The 17,016-nt window shown below is 35.8% G+C and overlaps 1 protein-coding gene across 3 annotated transcripts in view; it reads right to left on the bottom strand.

The window, feature by feature from the left end:
- The window catches only part of LOC150105315 (ubiquitin carboxyl-terminal hydrolase 48-like), a 776,830-nt gene that overhangs the window by 411,082 nt on the left and 348,732 nt on the right, over positions 1-17,016 (bottom strand). For all 3 annotated transcript variants that reach the window (XM_090394693.1, XM_090394696.1, XM_090394694.1), the window contains one exon: positions 14,467-14,515. In XM_090394693.1, the coding sequence (XP_090250819.1) occupies positions 14,467-14,515 (49 nt within the window). The remainder of the gene's footprint in view (positions 1-14,466; positions 14,516-17,016) is intronic.

The raw sequence follows: 17,016 nt of genomic DNA, 5'->3' as shown, positions 1-17,016 counted from the left end.
CAACCTATTCTCATAAGGTTCATTCCACAGACCTGCTATCATCTTGGTCACTCGTCTCTGGACCCTCTCCACTTCCTCCCCATCACGAAGAAACCCTGGTGCCCATAACTGGCACAGAAGTCCAGATGGGGTCTTATCAAGGCTCGATACAGAGGAACAACAACTTGTTTGTCTCTGCATGTTAAAGTATTTTTCAGAAGCCAAGTGATTTGGTGAGCTGTTTTAGTTACTTTTGCAATGTGCCCCCTAAACTTCAACTCCCTATCCACCAACACTCCCAAATCCCTGGCCTCATCAATCTCCTGGAGTATGGTTCCACCAATGCGATATACTGCTGCTATTCTTTTCACCCCAAAGTGCATAACCTTACACTTTGCCACATTAAATTGACATCCATTTTTCCTAGCCCAGTCCTCCAAACTATCCAAATCATCCTGTAAAATTTTGACATCCTGTGCACTCACAATTGCTCTACCCAACTTTGCATCATCAGCAAACAAGTGAACACTTCCTCTCAGATCCTTTCCAATATCATTGATGAACAAATTGAAAAGCAGTGGTCCAAGAACAGAGCCCTGTGGCACTCCACTAGTCACAAGCTGTCTTTTAGACTCCACTCCTGAATAAACCACTCTCTGGTATCTCTCCTTCAACCACCCTCCTATCCATCTCACCAACCTTATATCTATCCCCATCTGCTCCAGTTTACTGATTAGGGTTCCATGTGGTATCCTATCAAAGGCCTTGGCAAGGTCCAGTAGTATCACTGTAAACCCATTACCCCTATCCAGTTCAGCCGTCACTGTGTTATAAAACGTGAGCAAGTTACTGAGGCATGATCTACCCTTCACAAAACCATGTTGTCCCCCATACAATATCCCATTTTCATCTATCCAATCCTGTATTCTTTTCTGGACTAATTTCTCTAAGACCTTGACAATGATTCCTGATATGCTAATCGGTCAGTAATTTACAACAGCAGTCTTGGAACCACCTTTATGCAGTGGAACTATTTTCCCCTCTTTCCAAACTCAAATTAAACAAAATGGTCAAGGGTACTGACAATTCTTTAGCTGCTTCTCGTACAACACGAGCTGGTATACCATCCAATCCCACAGATGTATTGACATTGAGGTTATGCAATAGACTACTGACCTCCACTTCATTAACCACAATTCCCATATAATCTACTGGTTTATTCGTTTCTGCAATGTCACCACCTGGATGATATACTTTTGCAAAGTGCTCACTCACTAACTCAACTATCTCAACTGATTCAGTTACCTCCCTACCATCGGCATTGTTTAAAATCAATCTGCCATGTACATTTTTCCTTTTACTTGCTACATATCTAAAAAACTGTTTAGGATTCTCTTTAGCCTGCATGGCCAATGTTCTTTTGTAATCCTTTTTTACTTTTCTTACCACACTCGTCACCCTTCTGGCCTGCGCTTTATACCGTTCATGTGCCTGCCAGTCACCCTTCTCCTTAAATTCCCTCCATAGTTGTTTCTTTTTTTGCAGCTCAAGCTTAATGGTGTTATTCATCCATTTAACCCCTACTTGATTTATTATTCGGACTCTAGGTATACAGTCAGCCATTGCTTCATGCAAGCACTTCTTAACTACCTCCCATGCACTATCAACTTCTAGTCCTTGCAGTTGTACATGCCATGGCACTGAACCAATCAAACTCCTAAGTTTGTCATACTTTCCAGCCCGATAATTCCACATGTACCCTGTCTTAATTGAAAATTCTACACCTTTAGCCACCTCCCAAGTTAAGACCCTATGATCACTCTCACCGATTGGTGGCAATGTGGTTATATTTGTTACAGCCAAATCCTCAGATGTGATTACTAGGTCAAGCACTCTCTGACCCCTAGTATTTTCCATTACATGCTGTCGCAGATAGTTATCCCTTAATAACCGCATAAAATCCAGTTCCTTCCTTCCGTGTGTCCTCTCCTCACTCCAATCAATGCGACCATAGTTGAAATCTCCCATAATAATCACCCTCCTTCCACCCATTTCTTCTATTTGCTTGTGCATACTGTCACCATCATCTTTTCCATCACCTGGTCTATAGCAGCACCCAATTGTATATTTAGTTCTGCTAGCCACAATCTCACACTAAATGGCCTCAAATGGAGAAACAAATTAGACTACCTTCCAGTAGTTGAGAGAATCTTCAAACAAATGTACTCCTTTTGTTCAAAATAAAAAAAGTACGAGTTCTTACATAATAGAAACATATATACTAGTTTAGTTCCTTCTGTTCCAATCACCAATTATATTATGAATATCAACTGTTCCTTTACTTCATCAAATGATTTAATTCCAGTAAGAATTACCTTGAAAATATCAGTATATATCGATGGCTGTTAACAGACTGTATGTCCATGCACTTCTTAATAAAGCTGCCATTTATTCCTGAAATTTATGCAAATTATAGATATATATTATTCCCTAACTTTTACTTTTCCTCTCTGTCTCTCTTTCCCTTCCTCTCTCAACAACGTTCCGCTTCTCAGCACCCAACCAACTGTTATTTTCTTAGAATTCTCTGTCACTAACCAAAGAAACACTGTGTGACATCATGCAGATTGCATTAACTACATCTTCTAAATATTTTAATATCTTCTAAAAACTTCACTGAAATAATATTATTCACACTTTTCTCCAGTATTCTCTTGCACTATGCATTTAAAAAATCTTCCACTCACCGAAAAAAAAAAAAGTTTCAGTTTCCGAATTGCTCTGCTATGATGTCAACAATGGCAAGTACAAATAATACATCATCATCAGCCATTATTGATCCACTGCTGGAAGGCCTTTCCAAGATTACTCCACAACTGTCTGTCCATGGCTCTCCTTTCCCATGTCACTCCTGCAAATCTGATGATATCATCAATCCATCATGATTTAGGTCAGCGTCATGGTTGTTTTTCCTTTCATGGAATCCAATCCAGTACTTCTTTTGTCCATCGTTGATCTTGTCTTCGAGCAATATGCCCAGCCCATTCCGAATTCAGATGTTTCACTCTTCCTATGATGTCAGACACTTTGGTTTGATTTCTTATCCACATATTCCTTTTGTGATCCAGTCTTGTGATACCAAGCATACTTTTTTCCATACTAAATTTTGTTGTTCTTAATTTTTGAATTTCCTTTGCACTCAGTGTCCATTTTTCACAGCCGCATGTCAATATAGGAAGAATACATTGGTTAAAAACTTTTCTTTTCATAATAGTAGTTGGCCTTTCAATATTTGAATATTGAATGTAATTTTCCAAATGCTTTCCACCCAAGCATCGTGCGTCTTTTAATTTCGTCCATGATATTTTGTTCCATTGATATCTGTTGTCCTGAGTAGATGTAATGACCTACTTGTTTAACTTCATTATTATTGATTTTTATTATTTCTGGTTGGACATAGCTATTGAACATAACTTGGATCTTCTTTAGGTTTAACTTTAGTCCAGCTGTTTTGCTAGCAATTTGGAGTTCTTGGATACGAGTCTGTAATTCATGAGCACCTGAAGTAAAAATAACTATGTCATCTGCAAAGCGTAAATGGCTTAAATATCTTCCATTTATCTTCAGACCCTTCCTTTCCCAATCAAGAAGTTTGAATATTTCTTCTAGGCCACTGTGAATAATTTCGGAGATATTTTGTCATCCTGTTTATATCTCTCTGTATTTCCACAGTAGAGATTTTTTCCATTATGCTCAATATAATTATTTACATTTTCATTAAACCTTGGCCAAAATAACATTTACAGTATTGTACAACACAAACATGCATCTAAATAATATATTTATAAACAATTAACAGAATGTGTATCTTACTTCAATAATTATTCAAGAAACGCAAAATACACTATAGTGAGAATCAGCAATGAGGTCAGTTTGACCTTTCAAGAGATAGATGTTATGTTAAAAAACCTGCCACAGGGTTTTATAAACTTTTAGAGTGCAATAAAACTCTATCAATGCTCTAATGAATAATGTGAATATCCATCCAGGATATTCCAAATTCCAATTGCCACTTGGTTTTAATATCAGTCAGCACTGTGTCCCATCTGTAGCAATCACCCTTTGGATGACGCTTAATGAAGTGGAAAATTTGTTCAAGAACTTATCAGGGTTCAGAGAATTTTAAGAAATCTAACCTCATGCATGATCTGAAAAGCTCTCTTGTTGTTCTACATGGATTATTCTAGGTCACCTGGTCTGTTTGGTTTTTAGTTCAATTGACATCCACCACTGTGTAGAACCTTGGATTTCCTATCAATTTAAGCACCCATTAGATGACCTTTATTGAAGTGAAAAATCTGTGAAACCTGAAATAGTTCGAAAACTATTATAGTTCAATGGATCTCTGTCAGTGTTCTGTGAATCTTATGAGTGATCTGAAAAGATATCTCACTACTCAAGATCTCTGTGGGTCTGCTGGCAAATGGTACTGTGGTAAACCTTTGCTGTCCTCAGTAGTAGGCAAGAACCTACACCTGGCCATGGTGTGCACCTCTGGATAACCTTACTATTATGGTTCAATGGATCTCTGTCTGTGAATCTTATGAGTGATCTGAAAAGATATCTCACTACTCAAGATCTCTGGGTCTCTGTGGGTCAAATCCAATGAAATTATGGGAGCTGTATAGCATTAGTCATATTTCCCGAAATACAATTAGAGAATGGTGATACATTATGCTAATTGTGTATATTATTACAATACAATTTTTAGGCTTGTTTACTATTTAATGATTTTTTCCAATACTTGAGTTTATCTTTTTAAGCTGAAATAAAAAATCCCATTATACAAAATGATCATTCATTAACCACAGATAAGCACTTCTTTTTAATATAATCACAGTACAAAACATCTACTACCTGGTGTACTTATTGTACTTAGGGTCCAGCCTGAAGCTAAAATGTGAACTGCACTTGCAAAGCAAAAGTTGCAAAGTTGGTATTTGTCAATATACAGTGTCATACTCTTGTACACCTTGAGTGTAACACTGGGTCTATCCTAGGTTCAAAATTCTGCACTTAGAAACATTAAAGCAGTACCTCCACCCATTGGTATAATGTCATCAGTGCTTTGCTTAGCAAACAACTGAATATCTCTCTTCAGACTATTGATGATGATGATGATGATAATAATAATAATAATAATTAGTATTTGTAGTATCATCATCAAATGACAGAATTTTTGAAGTACATGCACTACCACTTGTTATCTTCCTATTCTGAGCCACTGATACTATATACAAACTGTGTTGGTATTTGTCAAAAGCCTGCCTGGTTGGCTAAGTGGTAATTCTCCAACTAACAGGTTGCAGGAATAGATACACTCTGGGTTCAAATCCAGCCACTGGTGTGGATATTTGTGATTGTCTTTAGGCAGAAGATGAATTTCATTGCCCATTATGAGATGCTATGATGATCTTTATATTGCCACCCTGCTTATTGGAGGCCTGAAGTGGCTTAAAAAAGAGTTCAACGTTTGTTCTCTAGAACAGGGTTTCTGGACTGTAAAAAATAAATAAAACTACAAAAAAAAAAAAAAATATATATATATATATATATATATAAAAGCCTTAGCCCACTCATGGCATTAATGTAATATAGGCTTACAACCTTTCATGAGTGGGAATCACATTTAAAAAAACAAATAAATAAATAAAATAATAATAATAATAATAAAATGTCAAATAGCCAAAATTCTATCCATGGCATAATCTATTATCAATCTTCCAACATGGACACAATTCTGCTTCTATCGCTTGCATGCCTTTGCAATGTATAATAATATAATTTCAATGAATCACCTTCATCCAATACTTTTTTTCACTATCATAAAATACAAGCAAACTGCTAAAGCAAGATCTCTTTTTCAGGAACTCTCGTTGACATAAAGGGAAAATTCTCTGACCACTGACATAATATTATATGTTAACAAGCTTCAATGTTTTAAACAGAACAGAAATACATGCAGGTGTTTCTGTACTACTGTAATAATTATGTCAATTATAGCAATAATTGTAGCCTTCCATTTTCTGACTTCTATCTTGACAGTCTTTTGCAAAAGCACTATTGTGTTTTTTTGCTTTTTTTGATAAAAAAAAAGAGGAAGGAAAGAGAAGGGAAAACATAAAATAAAACAGCAATCCAATGCATGAAAGATTGGAAACATGCAACATTTATGTGTTGCATATGTGCTAGTCACACCAAATAATCAAAACCATCTACCATATAAAGATTTTCAAAAAAAAAAAAAAATGCAATGTATAGTGAACTTTAACCCAGTTCCCATTAATTGCAAAGCAGAGGCACTATCCACATGATCAAGATGTCAATCCAGTTGCAAAGTTCATAATGAATGGATTATACATGTAAAATAACATAAGAAAAAAAATAAAGTATTTAATATGAAAACACTCATATATTGTGATGAGTATAGCATAGTATAGACTAGTTAAGTTTTGTGCAGAGAATTCTTTGTTTGTTTCTAACAGCTGCTTTAAACAACACAAACGGAGATTGTACACATGGAGATATCACCTGATGGACAATACAGAAATAAAATTGAATGTATACTTGGACAAAAAAAAAAGATGGAGAAGTCATTCAAGTCTGTCAAGACTTTTCCAGGTGCAGACTGTGGAATAGACCATGAATTATTAGTGGCTATGATACATGTTAAATTATGGAAATTGAAAATATCACAAATGTCAATCAGATATGATCTTGGAAACATACCGGCCGAATACAATATTAGTATACCGAACAGATTCAACACACTCAATTTCTGAAAGGAACCAGATGAACTATGGGAAGAGATTAAAGATATAATTAAAACAGAAGCAAAGAAGAAGAATATTCCAATAGTTTGTAAGAAGTCTAAATGGCTGTCAGACGATGCCATCAAAACTGCTCAGGAAAGGAGGAAAATGAATGCTACTGGAAATTTGCAGGAAGTATGGCATTTGAATGCAGAGTTTCAACGAAAAGCCAGAAGAGACAAGGAAAGATACTTTAACCAGGAATGCCAACAAATAGAAGACCAAAACAAGAAAGGAAAAACAAGAGATCTTTTCAAAAAAGATCAGAGACTAATAGGGGAGTTTAGTGCCAAGGTGACAATATGGAAAAGTAAACACAAAAGATATCTTACAGAAGCTGCAGACATCAAAGAAAGATGGACAGAGTATACAGAAGCCCTTTACAGAAAGGACCCCAAAATTACTGAGAAATTTGAAGAGCAGGATTATACACAGGAACCAGTACACTGGAAAGTGAAGTGAGGTGGACACTGCAACAGCTATCCAGTAAGAAAGCACCAGGAGGAGATGGAATATTCATTGAACTGGTCAAAGACCTGGGAGAAGAGGCAGTTATTTTAACAGCTCTATGTCAACAAATTTGGATCACAACTACATGGCCTAGGGAATGGAAAAAAATCAGTTTATATACCTCTATTGAAGAAAGGCAATGCAAGAGAGTGCAAAAATCACAGAACTACAGCAATGATTTCTCATTCAAATAAAGTCTTACTTAAGATCGTTCAGAAAAGACTGAAACCATTCATAAAGAGAGAAATGCCAGATGAACAGGCAGGATTTTGAAAAGGCAGAGGAACAAGAGATCAGATTGCCAATGTGAGATGGATAATAGAAAAGGCACAGGAATTTCATTATCCTTCTGAGGAATCTTTATTATGAACAAGAAGCTACTGTCCGAACAGATCTGGTAGAAACTGAGGATTTCAACAATAGGTAAAGGGGTGCGACAAGGATGTATTTTATCTACGTACTTGTTTAACTTGTACAGTAAATACATTTTAAGAATGGCAGGGCTGGAGGAGTCTTCAGTTGGAATTAAAATTGGTGGAAGAAATATTAATAATTTGAGGTATGCAGATGATATCACCTTACTAGCAGAATGTGAAGATTTGGAGAAACTTATTATGAAAGTTAAAGAAAACAGGGGGTTACATCAGATGAATGAGGAAGCCATGCAGAACCCCCTGTACTGATCAACTGATGTGTGAAGGGGGCCCCATTGTGCATGAAAATGAATGAGTCCATGCACAGATGCTGCTGCTGTAGCTGTGGCACAAAAAAATTGTTTATCATATCGTGATACCTCTCAGCAGTAAATGAGCAGGTCACAGGACCCGACTGCCGAATGTCACAAAGAAGAATGGTCCAATGATAAACGAAACTATAAATCTGCACCAGACAGAACTTTGGGTGAATGCAAAGGAATTTTTTGGATAGCATGCAGGTTTTGCATAGCCCATACACAGCAACAGTAGGTATACAGTTCCATTCAGGTGAAAGTGAGCCTCATCTCCTCAAAACCATCCATGATGATGCAACATTCAACTCCACTCAAGCAAAGGAATATTAAAGCAAATTTCAGTCGACTTTCAAAGTTCTATGGGTGCAACTCCTGTGTCAGGGTTATCTTGAATGGATAGAAATGCAGAATCTTCCATAGAATTTTCTATATTCCATAGAGCACATGGAGATAGTGGACCTCATCGACATTTGTTCAGGCAACGAAATTCGTTTAGTGCAGCAACAGAATTGCAATTGTTTAGGTAGTGCAGCTTCACAAGCAAAGTACACTGGAGCAAGGTTAGTACAGCCACTGCAGACAGCATTAACAACCAAAATGAAAGGAAAAATCCTGTGTCCATCTTTTTAAACATTCCTGGCACCTGCCAAGTTGCGTGTTATGCAAATTCTGTGTATTTGGTGTTTACAACACCCCAGGTGGTGAATTTTGGAACTTTTTTTCTCAGATATTCCTGGATGGCATTCCACAAGGCCTTAAAAACAGGGATACTTTAATTTTGATCATCCTATATAAAAATATTGAGTTCTTGCTCCTAATTACTTATGTTTATTCTGAATTGTAACTGCATGTCTAAAATTGTAATGTATACAATTCACTGTTCAGTTGTATTGAAATTCTATTGTTGTTCTTCAATCCATGCCGATGATGTTTTACAAGACAGATAACAGGTCAAGAGAACATTCATTTCCTGAAAACACACAATAATATATCACCCAACTCAACATATGTTTGAGTGAATGAAGCACTATTAAAATACGACATTTTTGTGAGACATAGTTCAATTACTTATTCAACATTAATAAGATTTTTTCTTGCTTAGAAGGAATTCAACAAATGCTCTCCTATGTCTCTTCCAGGTGCATACCAAGTTCCATGTGACTGCCATTTTTCCCACTTTGGACAAACTGGACGCCCAATAGAAAAAAAAATACAAGAATATCAATCATATATTTTCCACAAAAAATCTGATAAGTCTGGATTAGCTCAACATGGAATAAAAGCAGACCACAACATTCTTTGGTCTGAAACATGGCTTCTACATTCAAGTTAGGGCAGTGAAGCATGGCCTCAGTACTCTCCATAAATAGGTGTTCAAATTTGTACCAACATCATGCTTCACAGCCATAACTTGAATTGGAATGACTACCTATCCTTATGAAAAATATGGGAAAGTTTAATTCGAATAACACATCATTAAAGATTTTTTTTAAGTTATTAAGACCAAGAATGATATTTTATAAAGACATAAGATTTTAAGAAACCAACTCGACACTACATCTATCTGATGATCGGTTGAGTATGATATTATAAGTTACATATATATATGCTTTATTATCAAAACAAGCCTTAAAGTACAAGCCATTAGGAAAAGGAAAACCAGGACGCTCTCTTAAACGATTCAACGATGACCTCTTAGGCCAGAATAGGCCATGCTAGGCCTAAATCCTTGATACATATGTGATGATGATATATATATGCAATTTATTTTACACTGTTACGATCAACCTTTTCTTCAGTGAAAGCATAATGCTATTGGTAATATTGACATCATGTGGTTTGTTCTATTTTGAATAAATTAACTGTCTGCATTCTTCTTTGTACCAACTGTTTTTTTAAGTCAATGATGATGATCTGTTAATTTCAGACTGAAATATATGGCAGTATGTTAAATAATCTTTTACCGTGTGTTTCTGTGTATATATATTGTATAGAACTATGGCACAAGTTTCTCTAAAAACAATAAATCTATACTGACTCTTTTACTCTCTCTCTCTCTTTCTCTCTCTCTCTCTCTCTCTCAACAAACACACACAACAACAACATTGGGTCAGGTCGGTTCTGATATTAGTTTATAAAGTGTCTACAGAGACAAAGGTTAGGATATTGAGCAAATAAATTTAACACGCCAAGCGTCAACCAAATTGGTCCTCGATCTTAAATTTACACACTTCTTAGTGCAATTCCTGAGTAATTTGAATTTGTGGGAGTATTCCAAGAGAAACAGATTAACAGCATCAACAAAAATGTACTTTTACTTGCAGCTCTCAGTTCCATAAACACAGGGTATGGTTTTCTTTCCAATCTTCAATCACAAAAAGAATTTACAACATTGAAGATACATTTTCTCAATAGAAATTTAAATAAGGAATCTGCAGAAAATCACCATTACTTTATCTCTTACATTTAATTTCTTTATTTCTTCATTACAATACTCTCTTCCCTTCTCCTATATTATTATTACAAGTGACATTCAGAGAGTCAGGTACTCATCAAGGGAGGTTACATGTCACTTGCACCATGGCATACTTCTCTTGAATTCATTCATGTTATCAGCAAAATGCAATCTCCAGAGCCAAGAGCCATTCCAGTCATGCACTGCTCTATGAGAGAAAAATCCAGCTCTCAATTCTTTCTTTGCTGCATTCATTCTCAACTACCATGATGCCCTCTCATCCTCTACCCACTCTTCATAAAATGAAAAATCCCATCCCATGTTATCCTATATGACCCTTCCTAAATTCTCTAGGTCTCTATCCTACTACCCCACTTTCTCCTGTTTGCTAGGTGTCTGAGGTCAACAAATTTGCCATCTGTACTCAATCAATTCCAAAGTATCAACATCATTCTTAACAGACTTTCCTCTGCACTCTCTCTCTCTCCCCCCATTGTATCTGCATCAGTTGGAAACCAGAAGACCAGATCTGGAAATGACAGCCCAGATGAAGTTGAACCAAACTTCGTAAAGAGGCAAAATGACTCTCTTATTCTTATGAGATGTCAGCATTCGTTTCTGCATTCCAATTATTCTCTGAGTTGTATTTGCAATTTTTGCAATATGATGCCTGAACTTCAACTTCCTATCTACCAAAACTCCAAGATTCCTAGCCTGGTCAATTTCTTCTAGTATAATCCAACCAATAAAATATACCATTGGATATCTCATTACACCAGTGTATAACTTTACAATTACTAACATTGAATTGACAGCTATTTTCACATGCCCACAATTCCAGCTTATTCGAGTATTGCATATCAGTTGTAGCCCTGATTATCTGACTATTTTTGCATCCTTAGCAAATAGCTGTTATGTCATCTGTTAAATCCTTTCCAATATCATTAATATATAAAAATGAATAACAATGGAATAAGGACTGATTATGGGTACACCACTCATCTTAAATCATGTAGACTCACAACTCCCCATGCACCACTTGATACCTGTTGCTGAGTCATTCTACTATGCAGATTAATAATTTATAATCCAATCTCATCTCCTCTAACTTATGCAACAGTCTTCCAGGCTGAATTCTAACAAAATCTCAAAGGACAAAAGTATCACAGTGTATCCATTCCCCCTAATCTAACTCAACCACAATGTGAATGAATAAGTAACTTAAATATGGCCTTACCTTAGTATCAGGTATGGCCTTACCTATCAGTATCTCTGGATCTCCAATCCAGAGATACTGATAGGTCAATAGTTAGACTGATGTACATCAATCTTTGCACCTACTTGTGCAATGAGATATTCATACATTCTATTAAGGTCTGCGGAATCTTCTCTGTGCTGAGAATCAGTTTATACAGTCAGGTCAAAGGAATAGCCAGTTCAGCTGAACACTCTTTTAGCATTAGTCAGTCCCCATCAGTCCCTATTGCTGAATTCATATTGAGTTTATGCAACAGCTCCAGTATCTTCTTCTCCTCCTCATACACCTGAGTTTCTTCCTCAAATGTAGAGGTTGCATTGAATTCTAAGTTGCATAGACCAGGTTGCCAGCTTTTATCAAAATGTTGAGAGTTTATTTTTCACTTGGTTAGACTATAATAAGTTTAGTTTAATCCTTTATCCAAGTGTGAGCAAACAAAGTTTGCGCCTGAAAGTATCTTCAGGACTGGGGGTAAGGTAGTGGCAACACCAGGCAACTCATTGCAAAGGTGGAAAAAGCTCTCATCACTCCTATCTCAGTATCTCCCATAATGCAAAGCACATCTCCTTGCGGATATGTGTAATGCTATGCATTAAGGCAAGGGCCACTACCCATACCGGTTTCGACCTTTATTGAGGTCTCGTCAGTGGGAGCCAGGCCCAGTAGTGCTTTAATGCATAGCATTACACATATCCGCAAGGAGATGTGCTGTGCATTATGGGAGATACTGAGATAGGAGTGATGAGAACTTTCTCCACCTTTGCAATGAGTTGCCTGGTGTTGCACTACCTTACCCCAGTCCTGAAGATACTTTCAGGTGCAAACTTTGTTTGCTCACACTTGGATAAAGGATTAAACTAAACTTATTTTATCAAAATGGACAATCGTTAGTTGAACAATCTCTTCTGCATCTGCCACCAGCATATCATCCACACTGATGAGAGTTATTCTTTATTTCATTCTTTCTTTTACTTGCAACATAATAAAAGAATTCTTATGGGTTGTCTTTAGCTTGCAGGGCCAGTTTATTTTCATACTCACAATTAGCTTTTTATACTATAGTTGTAGCTCTTTGGGCCTGAGCCTTAAAATTTTCATAACTGAAATCACCCATAGGTGCAGTATTCCTCCTACATCATCTTTATCTTAAAAATTACTTTCTTAATAAAACTTTTGGCATTAGTGAGACTTGGCTCTCAAAGGCAGATGTATTAAAAGGTATTGGGGGTAAAGAGTACAATATTTTTAGGAAAGACAAGCAAGATAGGATAGAAGGAGACACAATGCTAATGATATTGGATGATTTGAGTCCAGTTAGGATAGATAACTATGATTATAATAGTAGTAATAGTTTTTGATGTAGCAGTGAGTTTGAGACTATTTGGTGTGAGGTGGAGTCTAACAGAATCAAATACAGAAGGTTGTTGCTACAGACCTAATGGAATCAGTTGCCAGTAACAATGAAATGCCAAATAAACTTAAGTGCTGTACATCTTGACTTTACACCTGTACACTGATTAGGGTGAAATCTCAAGAAAAGAATGAAGCTGGATTTATTGGGATGTTGCTTATATCCATTGCTTTTTTTTTTTTTTTTTACAATCTCTCTCTCTCTCTCTGTAACTATTCTTTTTCTTATGTTCATAAGCTGTTCAATTTATATCACAATACAGGAAATGCATTGTATTTCTCCTTTATCTTCAACTGCATGAATAACAAATCAACAGCTGGGTATCACAAAGAGCTGTTCAGTAATGGAGCAGAGAATGCATCTATTGGAAGTGTTCTATATGATGTTTCTTTCCCTCTCGATGACTATTTCATGTGGTTGGCATAAAAAAACATCTGCAGGTATTTTAATTCCAACGATGTATGAAGCTATGTACAGCTCGCCAATTCTTTTTGTGCTGCCAAGAGAAAACAGTTTCTATTGGTGACTTTAACCATGAGACATGTTTAGGCTTAATGGCCTCAACCAACATCTATTAATAGTGAAACTACAAGCACTGCTGCTGTATTCTTCTTGCAGCAGAAGACCATTTTGGCAAATATAACTTTTATCAACATAACAATATTGGCATACATATTTTATTCCAATTTTTAATTAATTAAACTAACAATAAACTTCTTCCATAAACAATTTTATGTAAAGATATTAAATTCTTTATAATTTAAAGTGTTTTTCTGCCATATTTTGGGCATCTACAGAACTAACATGCAAAGAAAATTATCATAATAAAAATACATCAAGAACAATTTACAAATATGTTTTTCTTTCTTCCTTTCTTCAAAACAATGTCTTCCAAACTATTACAATGACATCCACACTTGACATGTTAAATATTATTTGCATGAGCCTTACAATTTCACTGCTGTAGTTTGCATGCTAAAGTCTGCTGACTGCAGCATTTTATAAGACCTTTAAAAACATCACAGAGCTTGAGTGCCTGGTTTTAAAGACTATGCAAAACAATGTGTGCAGATTCTTTGAAGACTTTTTCTCACTGTCTAGTTTTTGAAAAAAAATGGATGAAAAAAAAACACCTACTGAAATATATAGGAATAAATACTGACAATTTTTAATGCCTTAATCATCACTCAGATCTGCACTACTAGCATTATTAAAACACTTTTATATCAAATGCATTTCTCAAGAACTTACCGAATCACCATTGATGCATTTCATATTGATGACCTTAGCAGGATCAAGTCTGAAAACAAAAATCAAAACGCTGTTAATTATATTTCACTCACTCACTCACACACACACACACACACACACACACACACAAAAGCTACAATTTTTTTATGTTATGCTTTAAGTTAAATGCAAGTAACCTTGCAACCCAAACAAATACAACCCAAAGGATCTCCTGGGAAAAAAACCACCATGCTCCACCACAGTAAATCAACCAAATTTAAATAAATCTTCTTCTTCTTCTTCAACCTTCTTCTTCTCGGTCTTCCTCTTTGTCTTGCTCCATCCACTGGTCTCCACTCTGTTGTTTTTCTAGTCCATCTCCCGTCACTGCATCTGGCAATATGGCCAGCCCATCTCCACTTAGCCTGTTTAATGTATTTTACAATATCCATGACACCTGTTTGAGATCTTATCCAGATATTTGTTTTCCTATCTCTTAATGTTATTTTTAGCATACTTCTTTCCATGCGATGTTGTGTTGTTCACAGCTTTTTGTTTAGGGCTTCTGTTAAAGTCCATGTTTCTCCTCCATATGTTAGGACAGGAAGTATGCACTGGTCGAAAGCTTTCCTTTTTAGACTCATAGGGATGTCACTTCTGAATATGTCTCTCATTTTCCCATAAGCCATCCATCCAAGGTGAATTCTTCGTTCAATCTCTTTTCTTTGGCACTCCTCAAAGGATAACAATTGGCCCAAATATACATATGAAGTAACTTGTTCTATTTCATGGTTTTCAACTTTGATAGTTCTATGGTTTATGTATTTATTCATTATTATTTTTGTTTTTTCTCTATTTATTTTTAATCCAATTTCTTTGGAGGCTTCGTTTAGCTGATTTAGCCTTTCTTCCAGATCTTCAAGATTATCTGCTATCAGGACAATATCATCTGCAAATTTCAGATGATGCAGCCTTTCTCCATTTATGTTTATTCCTTTTGTTTCCCAATCAAGGCTTCTAAAGATTTCCTCTAGTGCAGCTGTAAATAATTTGGGAGATATGGTGTCGCCTTGCCAGATGCCTTTTTGTATTTGGAACTTTTCACTGTTTTTATATAATTTAATTACAGCAGTTGCATTATTGTAAATATGTTTTAGTGTTTCAATATATGGTTTCTCAGTTCCCTGGGTTTCAAGTGCTTTTAGTGTTGCAGATGTTTTAACTGAATCAAATGCTTTTTCATAGTCTACATAGGCCAGACATAAGGGTTTATTGTATTCAATTGATTTTTCAATGAGCTGTCTTAATGTGTGAATATGGTCCAAAGTATTGTAATTCTTCCTAAATCCAGCTTGTTCACAGGATTGCATTCCCTCTAGTTTAGATTTTATTCTATTATTTATAATTTTTGTGAAAACTTTATATATGGTGGGGAGTAGGCTTATAGGTCTGTAGTTTTTAATTAAAAATTAATATTAGAAGTGAATTGTTCCAATTTTTCAGAATTTTTCTCTATTTTAGGCATTTATTGAAGAGTTTACGCAACTGTTTGATGACAGGGCTTCCTCCCAGTTTTAAGAAGTCTACCATAATTCCATCTTCTCCTGGGGCCTTTCCATTCTTCATTTCCCGCAGTGCCATTTCCACTTCACTTTGTAAGATCTCAGGGGCATCATGTTCTTCCTCACTTGAGTAATCCATAGATGATTCTTGGATGTCCCGGTCTTTGTCTTCATAGAGTTCAGTATAAAATTCCTGAATTCTTTTGATTATTGCATCTCTATTTTTTATCAGTTCACCATTTTTTCCTCTTACAGCAGCTATTTCCTTTGTTCCAAATGATAATGTTCATCTTAGGTCCTTCATATTACTATTGTTTTCTATTGTTTCTTTAATTTTCCTAGTATTATACGATCTAAGTTCATGTTTCATCCTTTTGCGTATAGTTTTACAAATTTCCATATATTCTATTTTATTGGTGTCATTCAAGTCTCTTTTCATATCTCTTCTTTTCTTCATCAGATCTAAGATTTCCGGTCTTAGTTTTTCCTCTCCTTGGTGCCTTTTAAACCTCCTATTTCTAGTGCACAATTCAAGATAGATTTTGTTAATATTTCATTAGCATCATCGATGGTAGTATCTGTGTTTAACTTTTTTAGTTCATTTTTGAGTGATTCTCTATAACAGCTTTTATTGTGGTAGAGGTTTTGTAGATTCACTAAATTGGACTTTTTTCTTATGAGCTCATTCCGTTCCCATTTTTTGTTGATCCATACTTTTGCCCTTACTAGTCTGTGATCACTTCCTGTGTTAAATCTATTAAGCACTTCGGTATTATTTATTATATATCTTCTGTTGGAGAGGATGAAGTCTATTTCATTGTAAGTTTGTCCATTTAGGCTTCTCTAAGTCCATTTTCGGTTGATTTTCTTCTTGAAAAAGCTGTTCATAATAAAGAGGTTATTTTCTTCTGCAAATTCAACAAGTCTTTCTCCTCTTTCATTCCTCTGTCCAAATCCAGATTTACCGACGGAGTTCAGATGGTCATCTTTAATGCCAATTTTGGCATTA

Source organism: Typopeltis vanoorti, chromosome 6 (genome assembly GCF_054136105.1).
Source record: "Typopeltis vanoorti isolate ZY-2024b chromosome 6, IOZ_Tvanoo_1.0, whole genome shotgun sequence".
Taxonomy (NCBI): domain Eukaryota; kingdom Metazoa; phylum Arthropoda; class Arachnida; order Uropygi; family Thelyphonidae; genus Typopeltis; species Typopeltis vanoorti.
Note: the sequence above shows the minus strand (reverse complement) of the source record. Positions and strands in the feature narration are given on the sequence as shown.